Raw genomic sequence first — 19,828 nt, 5'->3', positions numbered from 1 at the left:
AAATTCTGAACATATGCAGCCATATTGCTAGAGAAGATGAGTTATGCAATTAATATCAAAACTGGAGATTTGTTATCAAAGGATGGCAAAGAATACTAAAATCCAGCTGAGAGGTTCCCTGATCTTGTTATCTTCAGACTCCTATATGAGTTAATCTAACACAGATGACAGTATTTGACACAGGCAATTGTGCCTGCAGGCATGAAGAGGATGTTTTATAGAACCCCTTTGCATCAGAACACAGAGGGGTTTCATAATGCAACTTTTTTAAAAGTCTGGTAAGTTTTGCCAGAATGGCATTTCGGGGGAATAAAACATGAAAAAAAATCTGTCAGGGTCAGAACAGTCCATTCTGTGGTTATCACTCATTTATAAGATTTGGAACAAGCCATATTTAATTTGGTTTTTACTGCATTTAATATTTTAAGTGCAAATTATTTTAAGAGTCAAACTCAAAAGAAAAATTTTATTTTGTCTGAATGAAAAATTTTAATCAACTTGGAAAACCAAGTTGTGATTGTGTGGTTTTCCTTCCTCAAGGAATTAAAAAATTCTCCCTTTTTGTTGTCATTCAGAATAAGGCAAAATTTCAAATTCTGATTTGTTTTGCAAAATGCTGTCCTCCCACAGCACTTTCTGTGCCTATATGAAGGGGACAAGAAGCTCAATGTGTAAGTTCTGAGAGCCTTAAGGAGATGGCATGTGTGTTAGTATTTTCAAATTCAGGCTTATACAGCTGCTGTTTGACTATAAATCATAGATGTTCTGGGGTTACTCTAACACCCTCTGCAGCTTAGTGGAGTTGTTAATTAATACAATACTGTATTAGTTCTTCTTACAGTCTTACTATTAACACCCCATGAAATCCCATTAGCTCTGCATATGGTGCCAGACTTGTTCTGAATGTGGGAAAGAAAGAACTTTACAGTGGTATGAATAATAAAGAGATGCTTTCAAGTGGTTTCCACTGCAAACATTTTTAAAAAATATTTTCCAGAATGTAATTTGTGGGGCAATCTTTTCACAAAATTTCAATGCAAACAGGCCTACATTTGTCATCTAAGTTTTCCCCTGGAGTGTGAAAACCCTTTTGCACCACTATTGTTCTATGGCAGAAACATCAAGAAGATAAAGTAGTCCTGCAAAATGGAAAATTAACCAGGTTGTCTAATGGATAAAACTTTCCTTACATTTTTGATTTAAATATTTTAAAGTACAGATAGTGATGACAGTCAAAATTTGGCTTAGCTTTTCCAGAAGTTATTTGAATTTCCTGCTTCAGTGATTTGACAGATCCTTCTGAAATTCCAAGAAGATTTAAGTGCCACAGTAAAAACCAGGCTTATTTGTTAACACTTCATACAGAACACTCCAAAATGTATTAGCCACTACAGAAACTTCAGACCTAATTATTTTCTATAAGTTGAGTTTTGTCCAGTATTTACTCCTTAATGAAAGAGGGATCTGACAAGGAGTTGTGAGAAAGGCTCATAAAAGTGGAGAGAATGATATAGCAGACAGGATTTAGAAGCAGACTGTATTCCCTGAAGAAGCTGACTCAATTGTAATTTTCTTCTGATCCTTTAGGAGTTGTTGCCCTAGAGCAGCAGTAGTAGCAGTGCATGGTTAGGAGGATTCTAGTAGATGCTTTTCTCGTTCCCAGTCCTGAGGTTCATCCATAGTCCAGTCTCTGCAGTCTCATGCAATCAGGAATGGCCAGGGCATTTCTGCATGGCCAACATCCAGACAGGGACACACTGTTCAGGGAACCCCTCCTGCCTCTCCTCTCGTAGGATGGTGAGTCCACTCATTTCAATGAGGCTGTGGAGGATGTTCAGGTCCCGGATCACACTACTATCCAGACAATCCAGGATACAACCCTCCCTGGCTACATTGTCCTTGAGAATAATAACACCATTATCCTTCAAGCCATTCTGGCACCGGATGAGAAACTCCAGGAGATCTTTGTCTGTCAGATATCCTACAGATGAAAAGATGGAAAATAGATCACTATTAACCATTCAAACAGACTCCCCTGTACAGAATGGTGCCTTGATCTGAGTCTCCATAGCCTATTTATTGCAGGAGAAGTTCTAGTCCTACAGATTTAATTATTAAATCTTGGGCAAATCAATGGGATCAACAATTACAAACTCAAGTCAATATTTAGGATCCATATTAGTAGTAGCAACAGAGGAAGACAAAAGTCAAAGGGAATAGTGGAGAAAATACTGGGTGCTGAAGGGTTCTTTAATCTGGTGGTTAAAGTCATAATAAGAATCAGTGGCAGGAAACTGGAGCCAAACAAATTCATATTGGAAATAAGTGACAACTGTTTAACAGTGTAAGTAATTACGCATTGGAAACTACCAACAGAAGTGGTGTTTACCACCTCTTGAAGTCCTCAAATCAAGTGTGGTTGACTCTCTCAAGATACATTTTAATTTAACACAAACTACTGGCTCAGTACAAGGGTTAAGGAATGAATATAACAGCTTGTGATATAAAGTAGGTCAAACTAGATAATCTAACAGTCCTTTCTGTCTTTTAATGCTGCAAATCTCTATAACTTTGCATAACATTATGTACCCATCAAAGGAGTTCTGGATTAAAGATCCAGTGAGGAATGCAAGACCTTCCAAACTGCCAAAGAAGCTCTTGATACTACCACATACTGTTGTGATTTCTGCATATACCATACACATTTTAGACTAGTACTTTTTTCAATATGCTATTGAGATTGTGGTTTTTATCCACCCTCTCAAAGATCAACACTTCTGTTACGTCAAGATCAGTAGTACAGAGCAAAATGAGAACTCTCACATGAAACATCTAAAATGAATTAACAAGGACAGGTGGTCAGAATCTGAAGGAAAACCTTGAAAAAAATAATTGTTTGTATTTTCTAGTCAAAATATTTAGTTTTCTTGATGGAAGATTTAAACTTTTATAAATTGAAGTTGTCATTTCAAAACCACATTTTGACATAGCATGTCAGGTTTTCTAACCACTCTCAAAAAAAATAATAAAAAGAAAAAAGCCCCAAAGGCTAAAGCTGAATACCTTTCAAATTGAAGGGAAATGGTAATTTCTATATGAAATGTAAACTTGCATTTTTGTTTTTTCATAAAATAACAGCCTGGGTTTATATACTTGTGCATACATAAGACAAATCAAGATTGCATCAGCAAGACTCATTGAAGTTTTTGACCACTTAACTTGGAACTTAATGTTACTACATATTTCATTGAAACTGACAGAGGAAGGAGACTCAGATCTGTGTTTATGCTAAAGAAAAGGCAAATGCTCCCTTCATTAGCAGCCACATGGCTGACCAGCACAGCCTCAGACAAGCCTTAGCTCATTCAGCCTCGTATTGACTGGGACTTGCTCAAAAGATGAGGCAGGAGCCACATTTACTGCAATGACAAGTTTTTCAAGAAGAGCAAAAATACAAATTAAAATCACACTGTTCTGAAGGAATTTTCCTGTATAGCTATCAAGACATATTCTAAGAAGTCCAGTTTCATTTTTAAGACTATGTACAGAGAACAAATAAATATTCCTGAATAAAACCATCTCCTGTGCTAATCTCTCTAAATTTCTCTTTCCTTTAGCCTAGCAAGAAACTATCTCCCGGGCTTTGGAGAGAAGGAGTTGTTTAGGCCTCCTCTTGTGCTTTAGAAGAGTGACTTCTGCCAGCTGAAACTACACCATGTTCACAGATTAGGAGTAAAGCTTCTTTCTGGAAGGACAATTAGGCACTGCAGCAGGTTTTCTAGAAAAAAAATTAAGATTTTCTTGTTGTTGTTGTTGTGAGGAACATGGCCCACATTATCTGATTGCCAGTCTGCTGCTCTTAATGCTGCAGGGTATTCACTGTGGTGGCTGCAGGAGAAGAAGCAGGTATTTCTTATATGAGCAGGTACTGTGGGACACAGCTAAGTGACACTGTTCGATAAGGGTCAGTGCATGTACAAGTTATGATCTCGTTTGTAGGTATTGATGATTTCACTATGGCTTTTTTCATATTGTTTCCTGTAATACCCTCAAGTCTGGATAATCATCAGATTCAGAAATGCCTGCTCACAGGTGAGGCCAACCCCATGTATCTGTCTGGAGCACTGGCAACTAAGGAGGATTCCTGCTCAAGAAAATCCATATATAAGGCCTACTGCTCAGCTGCACCTTATCATGCAGGCTGCTCTCCAAGAACATGTACTTTCCTCTGGTACATGACCTGAAAAAAACGAACAACTTGGCTTGTACCCACTGTGCGTGTGGCTGGGGAGAACTCTCAGAAGTCTCTTGTGAGATTTTAAGAAGCAGTCGCAAAGATTTGAGAACCTCTTTTTACAGCAGCATCATTCTTTTAGCACAAACTTTAGCACAGGCTGTATAGTTCTCTAAGGTGCTGGGCTGGATGAATCACGCTGAACTAACCTGAAACCCACTGAATCCAGATGACATCATATCTTTGTTGGGCTGGAGTGAATTCCTGGAGGCTTTTGCAATAATACATCTCTACTCTGTCCTCCTTGCCCTGCAGGTAGTTTGGGACCTCAGCCAGGAAATTCTCCATCATATCCACCAGTTCCACACTCTTGAAAACTGGTAACAGGACGTGCTTGCTGATACGACCTATCCCAGAGCCGCAGTCCAGGGCGCGGTTGGTGCCAGCTTTCCCCACCCCCTGTGGGATACAAGAAAATAATTTGAAATCTGAAAAATACCACCTGAAAGATCATAGCAACTGTTCTAACCAGCCTTATTGCTGTACCATAAGGTTTTGCTTGGTATAAGAAGAGACAAAATCGTTCAGAAGCTCCTAGCTGTCTCAAAAGATCCACCGGTCTTTGTAAAGCCCTTGCAACTTCATCTGTCAACTATTCACACCTCACAGCCAACTACATGGCTAGATAAGCCTCATTCTGAGCCCTTCAGAGGCCTAAGAAAAAGGTAAGCATATACCAAACTCTGAATGCAAAAAGTAACTTCTGCAGCACAGAACTCCCAAGGTGCCCATGGATGACATCTCTGCAAGTAACACAGTACCCTTGAGATGAGAATGCAGGTTTCAAAACAAGCTGTGCTTGAATGAAGACCTTGGTGTTTCAGGTAACTTACAACGACTCAAAAAGTTTGGACTGGAGCATATACAGAATTTCTTTTTTAGGTATAGAGACAAGAACGATGATGATTAGTAGATTTTGTTTAACTGTTCCTTTTTTCTTCATAAATATCACCTCTGGACAGAGATCAGACATGAAAAAATGCAGCACCAAGGATACATCTATGAGAAATTAATGAGTCACTGTAAAAGGAGCTTCATAATGAAAGCTGTATTTCACCCCTAAAGTTCCATTCTACCTACAAAAAGGCTTTTGAGAGCCTGCTTCTGTTTTGTAAAATAGATATTTTAAGTCTGTACACGCGCTGCATGTGGGATTGGAGCTCCCTTGGCCAAAGTTATCTGTTAAACAAAAATACTAAAAAGCAAAAGTAAACACCTTTTCCCTCTTCCCTGGAACTGAGTGTTGAAGTGAAAGCTACAGCCAAAGTCCCTGCTGCAACCTCACTGCTCTTCAAGGAAAGAAGCTCTCCCTGCTTATTGGGAGACCCCCTCTGTAATGACCAAGCATAAATCACGTAACTCATTGCTTTTTTGGCATCACTTCAGTGGGTAATTCAGTAGATTATTAAGGTCAAAGGACAGCACCATCAATGACATGACTATGAATAGCCCGGCTGAGTATCTGGTTACACAGAGTAACTATAGAAAGAGCACAAGGACCTTAAAGGCTCTCACCAGTTTGGAGGGCTGCTGGTCCCAATATGTAGACCTGGGAAGATTAATCTCCCAATGTGTGCAAGAGTCTACAAGCCTTCAATCCTACTGGACTCTGGAGACTACCTGTTTGCAGTTAGCCAGAAAATGTGAGCTATTCTTCATTCACAGCCTGGGTTTATGAGCATGTGGCTTTTACTGAGGACCAGACTAAGCTGTAACAAGGTGTTCATGAAATGAGAAGGAACTGCATCTTGGATCTTTACAAGGTGGATTTCCATACTGTTTGCTGGTAGATACATGCAGGCCTACAGTGATGGGATTAAGTAAAAATCTTTAAGAAAGATGGTGAGAAAACTCAATGATTTACCAAAACAACTAACAGAATCTGACAAAAAGCCATACAACTTGACATTTGTATTTCACAGAACCTATAGTCACAGCACTTCACTCAAAACAGGGAATAAATCTCCCATGATGTGTCATGGCAAGGACCTCTGATGACACATCTCTATTTGCCATCAAGAAGAAGGGAAGGGAACAATCATGGGAGATGAAGCTTGATTCCACACTGCACTGAAAGGGAGCAAGAGCATGAGGCAGTCAGTTGAGAAGTGTTGCAAAGCACCACAGCTCCTTTTGTAATGAAAATGTTGACATAATTCCATGTTCAGCTAATGTATTTTCAGTTTGGGAGTGCTCAGAGTTTTGACAGGGTATTAACATTTTCTTTGGAAGGCAATCATTTTCCCAAAAGCCTAGTTGAGTTGAAAATTAGATTCCTCATTTAAAAAAACAGTGTAAGAGAACATTTTAAACAAGAGTAGGCTTCAAAATTTAAGATTGACTGCTCCTCTGATTACCTGCTCCCCATTTCTCAGAATCACTATCATTTAGGACACATATACACCCCAAAATTCTTCTCTAAAGATAAACAGGGGACCCACAGATTTCCTTAGGGATAAATAAGATGTGGAATATGTTCCTGATGCTACTGCTTCATGTCTTGGAAAAGGAGGGAGGCAGTGTAGCATAAAAATAAATCAAAGTTGAATAAATAGATAAAATCATAGCGGTTGTCCTTCTAAATTAAAACAAAAATCGTGTTTGCAACAACATCTCTTCCACACCCCTGATCAAACAAGAGAAAAATCACTTTCCAGAAGCTTTCCCTTCAGCAAGTAACCAATCAGGCAGGTGAACTGGGGGCAAGAAAGGGAGAAAGGGCGCTATAAAGTGAATATAATGTCTGTCTGTATTATTTTCAACACCTTTAGCTCACAACTGTTCCTGAACTAATGGTTTCTTTGTTTTCTTTGTTTCCTTTTTTACACATTACCTGTGGATTAGGCACTTGGAAACACAGTGTCTACGTGGGCATGAAGGCTTTAACTGGCCTTAATACATTGCCATAAATTTGCAGTACTATAGCTCTGCTGATAACCCTTCAAGTATGACTCTACCTAAGACAGCCTATAGCTTGTCTGTACAGCTCTCTTGGCTCAAGTAATGTTGCTCTTGGTTTGAGTTCTGCCCACACACACATAAAATCTCTTAACTTGAGCACAGTGGCACTTTCAACTCAGTTTGACTCACCTGGGAAGGAGACAGGCTAAAATATAAGTGAAGTCCTTAGTCCTTTCTGTAATTCCTTCCATGTGCCCAGGCAAGATAAATTATCCAATGGTAAAGAAATCTGTAGCTCAGTTTACAGTGGTGCTAAGAATTGTGCTAAGAAATGCCATACATGAAGGTATGCAACATCAGTCATGTAAGAGAAATGTCACTGTGTGGCATTTCCACACCAGCCAAACTAACTCAAGAGGGGTAATTTGAGTGGAACTGGGCAACTGTTTTTTATAGAGCACTCGTTTTGCCAGAAAATAAAGTTTTGGAAGAACAAAACTCTCTATGAAATTGATATTTCAAATCTAAAGAATAGTTATAGCCAAAAAACATGGGAAAGAATGTTGAAAATGTCAAGATACTTCTTTTTCATGACTTTCAAGGAAAAAAAAAACCCAACTTGTCAACTTTTCACATCCAAACAGTATTTTTCATTTTGGAACTGACTAATGTCTTGAAAACAAAGGGAAACATTTTTCAGAGGGTAAAACCATTTTTTAAAAAGTGAAATATGTTAAGTTGATCTGAATCTAATTTTCCTGTTTTCTGATTTTGTAAAACTACTCTTCAAAAAAGAAAGTTTAACTTAGATTAGTGTGAAACAAATTGCCTTTTTCTATCTTGATCACCTTATTGGAAAAGAAATTATTCATAGAGCCATAAATTTTGGCAGACATAACTCAAATTAGCCTTACAGTAAAGTCACTACTACAGAAAGCCAGTAAATATCTGTATCTAGTTGAATTAGATTCCAACTGCAGTAGTAAGAAAAGAAAATAAACCATAAGTAACATAACTAATTGACTGTATCTCCAGAGAGGACAGGCTTTAACAAACTAAATCATATTTATCCAAGTGTGCAGATTCCTTTCTGTTCCTTTCCCCCAGTCCTGTGTTTGATCTTGGCCATTCATAGTATCCTTTCTATCCCCAGCTCATAATAGGAGTAGTAAGTACTCTGCTCAGGAGTATTTTTTGTCTGTCATCACACCTGACATAGGGCATGATTTCTCTTTGGCGTGTGAAACTGCTGCAGACTGTACTGCTTTCTTTTGCAGGTCTTGTGTAACAGTGCAGTTTAAACCTGCTGTTCAGAAAACTGAATCTCTAAGATGTCTAGAAAGGAAGATTCCTGCCACTGATTCTTATTATGACTTTAACCACCAGAATAAAGTACCTTTTGGCACCCTGAGTACACAATGATGCACCACGTCAATTCCACAAATGTTCTGAAAACAAGACTTTGGTAAAATTTAAGGAATAAGCCTTGAGCTGGCTCTAGGCTTATAACTTGCATTTCACTTTTTCTGAAAGTAACATTTTACCATCAGGTTCAGCTGCCTTACTGAACTTCCTTTGTATTTCCTTATTTTGTGTTTGTAGAAAGTCTGATACAGTGAGGCTTCAAAATGCTGTGAAGCCTTTCTGTATTAGCATAAATACAAATTACTGTTAATTTAAAAAATTAAGCTGTTCACTTGTGTTTTACTGGCTCCCTGCCCCAAAAGCCTCCCTCTGTCAGGTACAGAAATTTTTACATCAGTTGCCCTTCACTGCTCTACAGGATTTCTGTCTGTTGTTAAGCCACAGTAATTTTCCATCCCAATCTATTTAAACTGTGCCCTTTTTCATACAAAACATCTAATTAACTATTGAGCTTCTTTTCCATACTAGATCATTAAGACTAAAAAAAGGTCATCTGGCTATCCCAAATTTGTATATTTGAGCAGAAAATGAAAGATCTATGGTAGCTTTATACAGAACTAGTCATTTTGTGAGCAGGAGAACTTAAAAAATTCAGTTTCCTGGAGCTTTGTGGATTCTTAAGCATCTAATACTGTTGTTGAGCTAACTTAGTGGGCTGTTCCAGTGGGAAGTGAGAAGGGACAGTCAGAAAACGAACAGGGTGCAGATTCCCAAAGACACATTTAGGCATCAACAGGACGTTAAGAAAACTAAGTGCCAAAGTGATTTTGCTATTGTAAGGGCTTTTAAAATCCCACTTGGCATCTCTTTGCATCTTAGGTGAAAGCAGACCTTTGAAGATGTTTACAGACATTTAGAAATCTGCCTGGAAAGGTCCCTAGGGACACTGGAATGTTCAAGAAAAAATCATTTTTCCTAATGGGTGGCTTATTCTATATACACCTAGTGTCTGGGGAGGGCTGGGTTTTGTTGCAGCATTCTCAGAAATATCTGTAAATAGGCAAAACAGAAACTTGGCATTTAGTCTCACCTACTTCCCAAAATAGACAGCAGGAATTTGCACAGACAAATCTCCCACAGAAGCCAGCAAATATTTTATCATGAAAGGTCCCCGTCCTGCTCTGAGAATTAATCTCCCATCCAAAACCAGCTATAAGAACTCCTTGCGCAATCCTCTTTGCATCTTTGAGGCATAAGAAAAGAATGCAAAACAAGTAAATAATTACATATGGCCAGGCAAAATGTGTATTTGTGATGATGCAGGACCTGGCAGAACACACTATTAGACTCAGTGACAGTCAGTTATGGCCTGTGACTGCCTATCAAATGTGACATAAGGTGCCATTTAAAATATATGTGACTGGGCACAGTGCATGTCGTTTATGACACTTCACCACTGTTTCTTGCAAAAGATGGGATTAAATGACTCACCCCAACAAACTTCCTGAGAAACTCCCTGGAGGATTCAATGTCTGTATTGGAGAGCTCAATGTAGTCTCCCATCATGCCCTCTTCTGTGGCTGGCACCTCCCGGTAGAAGTGTTTGGCCCTGGCGTAGAACTGCATCTCCCCATTGATAACTTGACTTGTCAAAGCGTAAAGTTTCACTGCAAGCAGATAAATCACTATTTTATTGTGAATGACAGATACTTCTGGTTTAGTTTATTGCTCTGGAGGCCCAGTGGTGATGATCTATAAACCTAAGTTGAGCCTTCAAATCACTAAACCTCTGTTTCTAAAGCAAAGGTGGAAAGAAAGGTGTTGGATAGAATCCTGCATAGCCTTAAAGGGACACAGCACCCCGTGGGCATATTTAGTGCCTCCCTGGCTCAGACCTCATTTGTGTCATCACACATTATGTTTACATGTCAGTGAATAGTAATTTCAGATTTAAAGATGAACATGCATGCCAAAGAGAGCAAGGGGTTTGACTTGCTCCCAGAAAAGCTGTGCATGGCATTTATTGCTATGCATGGTCATCATTTCCACTATTACAAACCTAACTCTTCTCCAGATTTCCATATATGCTTCCCAGCCATTGACAGCTGCACAGAGAGTACACCAAGAAGAGAGTAGATGAATGAGGCAGTTGCTCTGGTTTATTTTTAGTGATACTGTACAGTCTGTGACACTGCAAGTAAGCTGAACCAAAGAGCAGATGGTAGTTACAGGTCTAGATGAGAGTACAAGGGGGGGAGACAATTTAGATGAGACAGTCCTAAATTATCATGTGTCATGGATCAAAAAGTGAGGTAATCAGTGGGTGATACACTGGAAAGTTCCTGAGTGCCAGGGACTTGGATGATTTTTTTCATTGCTTGGCTATTTTGCTGGCAATATGCAGCAATCCTAACTTTGAAGCTGTTTTATAAAAGCCTGTGAGCTTTGCTCAGTAAAGGGCTATGTTCCCTGTTCTTTAAAAAACCTGAGGTCTATCCTCGGCATCCTGGGTTTTTCCATACTCAATGTGCATCAACATATCAAAAATAGCTACATTTTGCAGCTCCAGCATTTGGATGGAAGCAGGTCATAAGCAGTTTGCTCCCCTTACTCATGCACACCTCCAGGTGTCCATGCATTGTCCTGTGTGTATGACACACAGCTGCTCCCCGCCAGACCCTCCAATGAAAACACAACTACAAGCCTGCCTATACAAGCTAAGCAATAAGGAGGGATGGAGTCACACTGGGAAGAAGGCCTTGTGAGCATCACCTTGCAGTGCGAGACCAGCTCTGTTGCAGATTCCCAGCATGCTCAAGGAACTGGAAAATGATCCAGCAGCAAACACCTTTTGGGTTACTAACAACAGAAAGGGAGAGCTCCCCGCTGGCTGCGTACACAGAAGGGCCAGGGAGCAATGCTTTGTGTTTGCATCTTTAAAATTCCACGGGAGCACTGCTGGTTGTTGCTGGGAAGGGTCTGAACAGGCCACGCCTCGCTTACGCTGGCTGGGGAACAGGAATGATGCCCTCCATGCAGAGGATGAGAGCTAGGCCAGAGGCCCTGAATATAAGCCTGGAATGTATTTATTGAGGGCAAGCAAGCTCAGCAGGGAATGATAAGTGTGTGCCTGCCCATCCTCAGCAGGAGGATGACATTTTGGAGGCAAATGAGGGGGATACAAAGGAAGTAGGATGGGGAATAATTACCACCAAGGACCACTCGGAACAGAATAGTGCTATTGGGTTACACATAAGCAGCATGCCCGGCATATCCTTCATCCAACAAAAGCAGCATTACCAGCCCCTCCTGTCATCACCTGCTTAAGTCAACTGCCGAACGGATACTATTAAAGCTTTAATCCATTACACATTTATGTTATGCCTGAGAAATTTATACCACAAGAAGCACTAAGCCCAGCAAGGGTCAAACCTGGGGGTTTTATACACTCCACTGATTATATTCACATACTCAGAAGAAACTATTTAGCTGAAGAAATTAATACAAAGGGGGCAGCAGCCAATCCCCAGCACAACTTGGCCAGGGTGGCTCCTAGAGCCTGGGAAAAAAGAGTTCACCAGTGGCTGTGATTCTTCCAGTAAACGATCTCCATCTTCCCCTGGGGGTGGCACCATCTTCTTCACACTGTGTTGCTGTTTTCTCCATTTCAGATGCCAGCCTGGCTTGTGGACAGAACTGAATCCCTGCATGCTGGCTTTTCAAAATCTTCCCTATAAGAGTCCAGTGATGATTTTTAGGGCTTGTTTAATGGACCTATCAAGGGACAGTGATTTATCCCATTTTGCCAGATTGAAGGGAAAGGCATTTACAGGCTGGCTGTACACTAGGACAGGGTGTTACAGGCAGCTGGCAGCACGAACAACCAATACTGAGAGTCCTATTCAAAACATGAGCCTGACCTAAGGCAACACATGGGGACGATATGCTGTTCAGGATATCAGATCTGTAGTGTGTGCTCTCAGATTTCTCACTCAAAACCAGCATCAGGCTTGCAGAATGCCTCCCAGGACTTGCATGCATACACCAGCTGACTGCTGCTCCTCCCAGGACAGCTGGGGCCTCAGGGCCCTGTTTTACGTGCTGGAATCTGAAACGAGCTCTGGGCTTAGCATCCATAGGGTCTTCTCTATGCATCAAGCTTCTTGGAGATCTTTTTCTGCAAGTCTCCTACCTGAGGGCAGACAAGCACACAGGCTAGCCTAAAGGGTGGTAGAGCACCCCAAGACTTCTCCTTTAGATCTACAGTCGCACTCATGCAGTGCATGATCTATAGAGATGATTTACACCTCTTGCTCTCTCAGTGTTACTCCACCCTCTCATGAACTTGCAACACTGCCAACTCTCCCAATGCACAACCCAATTTTCCAGACACGGCTGATCAGCCTCACCTCTGATCTGCCTCACAGCTGTGCCTGGCACGCAGGCTTCAGCAGCAGGTCCAGAGGGAGAGGGAGGTTTGCCAGCTTGCTGGAATGTATCCCAAAAGAGAAGTGCAAGGAGGCACACATATCCTTGGTGGCAGTTAGTGTTGCAGCTTTGCTCCAGTAAGCCACCATAGGACCTGTCTAGCCAGGGGCATCTCCTTTTCCATGACCCATGTGGGACTATCTCATGCACCAGGAAATGAAATACTTGTGAGGTGTGTTACAGATATACAGCCTGATTTCAGTGAAATTTGTAAAGGAGGGCACAGGCAGGATAGGATGATGGAGCCTGAAAGTCTCTCAGAGACTGCAGCTGGGGGGAGCAGCTGTCTTTCAGTGTTAAGGTTTTCAGTGTTAAGTCAGGTGACTTTTGAGGTTTCAGGTTAGAAATGTGCTTCTAGTAAAGTAAGAAGAAACTTTTTCCATGGCACACTTGGCCTCTCAGCTGAATCTGCTAGAAAGTCTCCCAAGTGGAGATGGTTAAACAAACCCATTACAAAAGCAGGCTGAGAACAGAAACTAGCTCCCTAAAGGTCACTCCACAGTCATGAGACGTTAATAGTCAGTTAACTGCAGACACAGTCTGGATGCAGAGTGGTGACCTACAGCTGAAGGCCAACCCCTGGACTAGACAGACAGTATCTATTTAAGCCCTTTTGCCCTGCAAAATCCAAACCATTATCTCTAATATTTTCTTATAGATCAGGTCAAAATTATTTTTTCTACTGCATCTGATCTAAATCTCTTGAGAAATGGGACCACTCGATGCGTAAGATTTGGTGCAATCTTAACCTGCAGTCTTACAGTTCTTGGTTTCAGGGTTTACTCAGCTAAATTTCCATGGCAGAAGTAAAAATGTTGCAAGTAATTTTTTTGAAGTTTTTATTTGTGAACATTATTTTGTGGCTTAAAATACTTTCTGCAAGATATTGAACTAATTCCAGTTTGCCTGAGTATTCCCTTTTAAATGCAACATCTGCTTTAAGCATCAGTTTAAAATTAGTTATCTGGGTTCAGGGTAGAACTCACCTTTTTACTGTGGTCCTAGAACCATTTAAATTCTGTTTTATAGAGGATGAACATCAGCCCATGCCCAAAGCAGATTTTACGTACAGACACATGCCTCACACACGGGAATATTTGTCTCCATGGACCCACCATCCCAGTTTTCCATTGCAGATCTCACCCCCTTGGCACAGAGTCCCACAGTCCATGTAAACACATGCATAATTTCCAGGATCTGAGTAGCTCTATTAAAGTCCACTGTGCTTAAGGGCATTCACACACATTTAAGTACATTGTTGGATCAGGGCCTAAGGTTACTCATGGCTTTTATTTAGAAATGTTACCCTGGTCTCTAAAAGTGATGTGTTTTTCTTAACAGACTGTGATCCCAGATATGCTCAGCTCATAGGTAAACATGCCTAAGTGCCCCACCCCTGAACCTAGCAATGGAGTGAGGGAAGCATGGAGTTAGCATCACCTGAAGGAAACTTTCAGCCTACTTGGACAACACTGCAAGTTTCAATGTGAGGTTTGATTTCAGTGTTACTCTTCATGTTTAGGGCTAAGCACACATTTAACTACCCTGCTAGGTCACAGTCTTAGCACTGCTTTAGTCTTTTAATACTGTTCACACAGATGTTTTTGGGTCTAGTCTTGAAGCTTCAGGAGTTTAGTTCATTTCTGCTCAGTTCTACTTTGAACTGAATGGGAAAATGTCATTGCACAGAGATGTTCAGACCTGCTACATTCTGTCCTTTCCACCACAGAGAGCACTGGATCACAGGATAAACCTTGTGGTCCTCCACTGACCTCAAGATTTCACCACAAGCTCCTGATCCAGATCACCCAACCACTTTTTACATATCTGATTGTCCACCCATCCAGACCATGATATCCCAGCACACTGTGAAGTTTCTTGGATATGTATTCACAGTGCACAAGCTACCTCACAGTACCCATTTGTATGCACAATTTTACTTCATGACAATAACCATGGAGTAACAGACACACTGCATGTTCACATGAAGGCTGGACTTGAGTTCCTTTTCCATGGAGTCAAACTAATTTGGATAGGCTGGCAATAAGCTTATAAGCTCTTTAGTGAAGTTTTAATGGTTCAGTTCATGAAAAGCCTGGCAGAGAGGATCTTTAGTCTGACAGGAACATTTTACAAAGCTTGTTGGCTGGGAATGCAAATTCAAATAAAATTCAGACAAGAAATAAAATAAATACTGAAGTAATTAGGCCTGGAAACAGCCTGATGGACTGATGGATTCTCAGCCATTTCGAGCCCATAAATCAAGGTATTTTTGTCTTTGTAAATAGGTATGGTCACCCGGTCAAAAGTTACAAGCATGATGCAGGAACTTCTATATGAAATTCTAAGCTAGATGCTCCTAATGGCACCTTCTGGCCTTAAAATGATCTATTAATACTTACATGAACAGTTAACACTGTAGGAAATCCTGCTCAGTTTCTAATATGTTGTGTTTATTTTCAAAACAAATGAAAGAATAACATTTTCACAGGCTTCTTGAGATTCCATCGACCTATAATTGACTCCCTTTCCATCTTTCCTTCCTTTCCATTGTTCACAGCTACCTGCCACTAGGGATAGGAGTATTTTATCTTCCATGTTTCATCTTAAATAGCCGCAGATACTGCTGCATTTGAAAATCCACATAAAAATTCTAAGAGATTTTTAGCACAGAAATGCTTTAACTTTTCACCAGTCATTAATTCTACCATCTTGAGCAGAGTTCTTACCAGGGTTTGTATAGTTTCACACAATCAGGTTAAGGTAACTCGCCTAAAAGGATCATTCAGTTATGAAGGAGCCCTCGAGAATTCACTGTGAAGAGCAGTGTAACAGGTTGCACAGACACATCCTTTCCACCTTAAATTCCTACAGTTCTAATATTGAGTGGAGACTGAATAATGCTGCTCAAAAAGTGACATGCTAGCATAATACAGACTCAAGTAAAATCTACTTCTTAGCTACATTGTCCTGCGGAAATTTTGTTTCTTATTCAGAGCCAAATTTTCATATGAAATGAACATTCATTTTCTGCATCTAAAAAACAATGTCTTGGCACCCTGAACCAGAGGCTTTCACTGAAATTTGGCTATAAACAAGGATTTTGGAAGCATCTTTCTCCCAGATAGCAAACAGTAGGTTAGACAGCCTGCTGCAAAGATTGGGATTACAAAGACTCTTAAAAAAAATAATAAATCATTACCTTTCAAGCACTTTTCCAAAACAATACAAATGACAGGGCTAAGGACACATTGAATGACAACAAATCAGGTATTGGGAAACAGAAAGTAAGGCCTGTCAGCTATGCTAGTTTTGCATTTGTCCTTCCAAGTTCCAAATAGGTCAAACATTGACAAAAAATGGAACTGTCAGCCAGAAACCAAACTTACTTTCAAACTTTCCCTCATCCCTCTCAAACAATCTGTGGAGTATTTAGGTAAAAAAACAGGGTACTGAATTATAGGGAGCTGAGAGAGAGAGTACTGAATTAGTCTCTCTAGCTGGGCTTCTCAAAAGTACTACTTACTGTCATTTATGTGTCTGCACTCTACCATTTAACATGATAGGTCTTTCTGAAGCACAGTCACACACACACACAGACGCCCCTGCCCACCAGCTACTCACCCAGGGGAAGCTTTTCCAGCAGATAAAGGTAACTCTGAAAGAAATCATTTTGGATTGCCTTATGCAAAATGAAGGACATACTGTGCCGACAGAGTTCTTCATCTGTCTTGTCCCAGCGTGACTTAAAGGCCAAATGTGCTGCTTTATACGCCATGATGGAGACGTTTAATGCAAGGGTTGACAGCTGCTGTAGCTGGTGCTCTCTGGAGGACCTGTCTTTCTGAAGAGGCAGAGGCAGTGTCATTAAGTTGTGGCAATGTGCTGTCATTCTATATTGGGGTGTGTGTCTAGAGCAGTGCAGGGGGTGGAGGCGGGCGAGAGGGGAGTAAGAAACACTGACTCTTGGCACTGGCTCAGAGTAATCTCTGGAGTGTCACCCTCCAAAATGAGCAGGTGCCAGAAAGTGATAAAAAACCGAACCAGGAAATTGCTTAGCCAGGGTAAAATTATATCTACTCCAAAAAAGAGTGGCTTTAATTCAATTACACTTTTCCTAATCTACTCAGCCTTCACTTCAAAGGAATTCAGATATTATCCAGGATCTCCCATCTCCCTCTTTTAATCTCACAGGGTGATTTTGTTTCTCTGTTTGTCCCTCGCAATTTGATTTTCAGTCCAGGGCACCCAAAAGGAAGGCCAGAAGACAGAACACGGACATGCCTCTACACGAACTGTGTCCTCTAATAAACTGTGATTACAGCAAGCAAAGAGAAAGCAATAGATTCAACTTCATGCTTTGCCACTGTGTATGGCAGGGCAAGCCACTCTCATACACTACAGTCTGCCCATGTTCATTTAATCTGTTCAAATGGTAGTGTATCTCATGAGTAGAGGCTACAGGGAAGAAATTGCTGTCTGGGAACACAGGAGTGACAAAGCCGGGGAAAGGTAAGAGGTTTTTGCTTTAATCTAACAAAATGCACAGAAGAACAGAAGGAGATAAACTGCCCATTAGCATACTTAGAAAAATATATTGGCTGGAAAAGAGAAAGAGGTTCGGGCCACTTCAGCGCACAAAATTCTAGAAGAGGGGGAGTAGGGTGAGAAGCTGAAATGCTTTTAGGATGGAGAACGATAAGCTGCTGAAGGGGGCTGTGTATCATAAGAATGTCCCAGCCTAGAGGAGGATCAGGCTCTCAAGGAACAAGGAGAGACAGGTACTGCTTCAAAACCTTGTCTTCTTGGTAGCTCAGGCAACTCGGTGCCATACAGCTTCAAGCCTCCCGAGCTGCAAACGCATCTGGCAAGGGTATGAGGGCTTTGTACTGACAGCACTGACCTCCACACATTGTTCCCATGAGGGTTTCCTCTTTTCAAGCTGTTTATTTCAGCTGTCTGCAGTGTAAGCAAACTACAACGCAGCAACACATGATCAGAAAGTTACACATTTTCAATACAAAAGGGCTGCCATATGTCCTGAGCAGTACTGCAACTCCTGACAAACATCTGATCAGGCTTCTGAGGGCAGAACAAAGAAGACCTAGCCTTCCCCAAGGAAAATGACTGGTAATTTGGCTACAGATGAGGCTAAGCAGCATTAAGCAATTCATCAATTAAAGCATATTTTCCAACCTGACTCGCTTCCTTGAAGAAGTTAATCTCTGTACCTCTGCTTTGATATTACTTATTAGAAGTGTTTAGGGTTAAAACCATCCCTAGGTATTACTGCCTTTCCTGTTCCCCCAACTACCTAGCATCATCCTATACTACTCATTCTCACCTAACTGCACTGGCACACTGCCCCCCAGCTGTTCCACTCTCTACAATCGTGCAAACGTGTTGGTGAATGGATCAGTGAATACATCTTATTCAGAAAAATACACTTTTCTTTCAAGTGGTATCAGTTTCCCAATCCAGTCCACAGCTGACACAAAGGAATTTGTCATGTGCTACAATATGGGGGCTGAAACAGTCACCTGGGATTGCAGTGTGGAGGAGGCAGCCAGTGAGCCACAATACACAGTGGCCTTACAAGTAATGCAGACCTCCTCTCTGTGTTCTGCTAGAGAGGTTTGCTGGAGGGGGTTCCAAGACAGCCAAAGGTAAAGTAAGTACTAGACGGTATGTTTCTGCACTCCCACTTCTCCCTGCTCACACATTCCTGTAGATGGGGCCTCTGCTGAGCCATTTCATCTTGCTACATTAGTTGACGTTTTCTCTCTGCTCAGCGCAGAGCTTACAATTGCCAGAGAAGTGCAAGAAGGGAGGCAGAAATGTGCATCTGAGGACAGGGTGGGGAGAGTAGGATCATGGCAGTGGTTAGATCACCTCTAGCACCACTGCACCTAAGTCTGAGCCCTTCCTTGAACAGAGGGCAATGTTCTTCACACAGCCCTAGAAATTTCAGCCATCTCTTGAAATAACTCAGTCTCAAATTTCTTCCTGGTTATGCATCTATCAGAGAAACAGGCTCTCTCCAACTAATTTTGAAATATCTGGGCCCAGACACAATCCTGGTGTATGTCTTAGTTTTCTCACAAATCTGGCCCTTTCTCTTTGCTTATCTATTTTCAGCCACTTGCCAGTTAGTATGCCAGGAACAGATGAGTCAAGACAGCATGTTAATGCTTTGGAAAGATGTTGCACAAGCTCACTTTGTCACTGACAAAAGACACGCCTAGGAACTCAGAGCCCACCTGTTCCACATTTGACACTATGTCTCAAATTTGTCACCACGTTTCTCATTTGTCATGGCTGTAGTTTTGGCAATGTCCATTGTGTAGCAAAGTGACCTCTCTGCTTCGAGACAGCAGTGGCTCCAAGCGTGAAACATAAACCCTGACGTGTCCTAGTGGAGTCAAACCTGGTGCAGCACAGTGGAGGGTGCTGGAATTGCAGCTCCAGGGCTCCCCATAGCTTTGACTCTCATGAGGCCTGCAGACTTTCACATCTGCTAGGAGGGTGTGAAACGCAAAGGCAGAAAAGGACACTGTTTATCCAGCCTTATGTGCACACGTGGGGCTTAACCCACTCTTTAGAGCAGCACGTTTGGGTTCCCCAGTGCCTACCAAGTGTCCCAGTGACTGTGACTCCAGTGAAGCTCTCTCCATGTACACCCTCAAAGACTCCGGCCAATTATAACAGTGAACACATATGCAAGGGAAACAGAGCATATTTCAGAGTCACTCCTGATAATTTTAATGCCCTCCTAGTGAT

At 41.3% G+C, this 19,828-nt stretch overlaps 2 protein-coding genes across 5 annotated transcripts in view; both read right to left on the bottom strand.

The window, feature by feature from the left end:
- The window catches only part of GORAB (golgin, RAB6 interacting), a 105,466-nt gene extending 88,714 nt beyond the window's left edge, over positions 1–16,752 (bottom strand). Inside the window, exon 1 of one of the 2 annotated variants that reach the window (XM_051624447.1) lies at positions 16,673–16,752. The gene's annotated coding sequence lies outside the window, so the exon portion shown is untranslated. Of the gene's footprint in view, positions 1–4,443; positions 4,528–16,672 lie in introns of those variants that run through there. The other variant, XM_051624448.1, reaches the window with a different exon arrangement.
- On the bottom strand, positions 1,150–16,912 carry NTMT2 (N-terminal Xaa-Pro-Lys N-methyltransferase 2). Of its 3 annotated transcripts, none has more exons than XM_051624468.1 (4): positions 16,673–16,912; positions 10,052–10,227; positions 4,444–4,693; positions 1,150–1,981 (listed from the first exon to the last, which is right to left on the bottom strand). In XM_051624468.1, the coding sequence occupies exons 1-4, from the start codon at positions 16,824–16,826 to the stop codon at positions 1,707–1,709; spliced, it is 855 nt and encodes a 284-aa protein (XP_051480428.1). In that variant the 5' UTR covers positions 16,827–16,912; the 3' UTR covers positions 1,150–1,706. The 3 variants fall into 3 exon arrangements, with proteins under 3 accessions (XP_051480428.1, XP_051480429.1, XP_051480430.1); XM_051624469.1 differs by having other exon boundaries at positions 16,754–16,889; XM_051624470.1 differs by lacking the exon at positions 10,052–10,227 and having other exon boundaries at positions 16,673–16,754.
- Between the last annotated feature and the right edge of the window lie 2,916 nt (positions 16,913–19,828).

The sequence above is a fragment of the Apus apus genome, chromosome 7 (assembly GCF_020740795.1).
Source record: "Apus apus isolate bApuApu2 chromosome 7, bApuApu2.pri.cur, whole genome shotgun sequence".
Classification (NCBI taxonomy): Eukaryota; Metazoa; Chordata; class Aves; order Apodiformes; family Apodidae; genus Apus; species Apus apus.
This window is presented reverse-complemented; position numbering and strand designations above follow the sequence as displayed.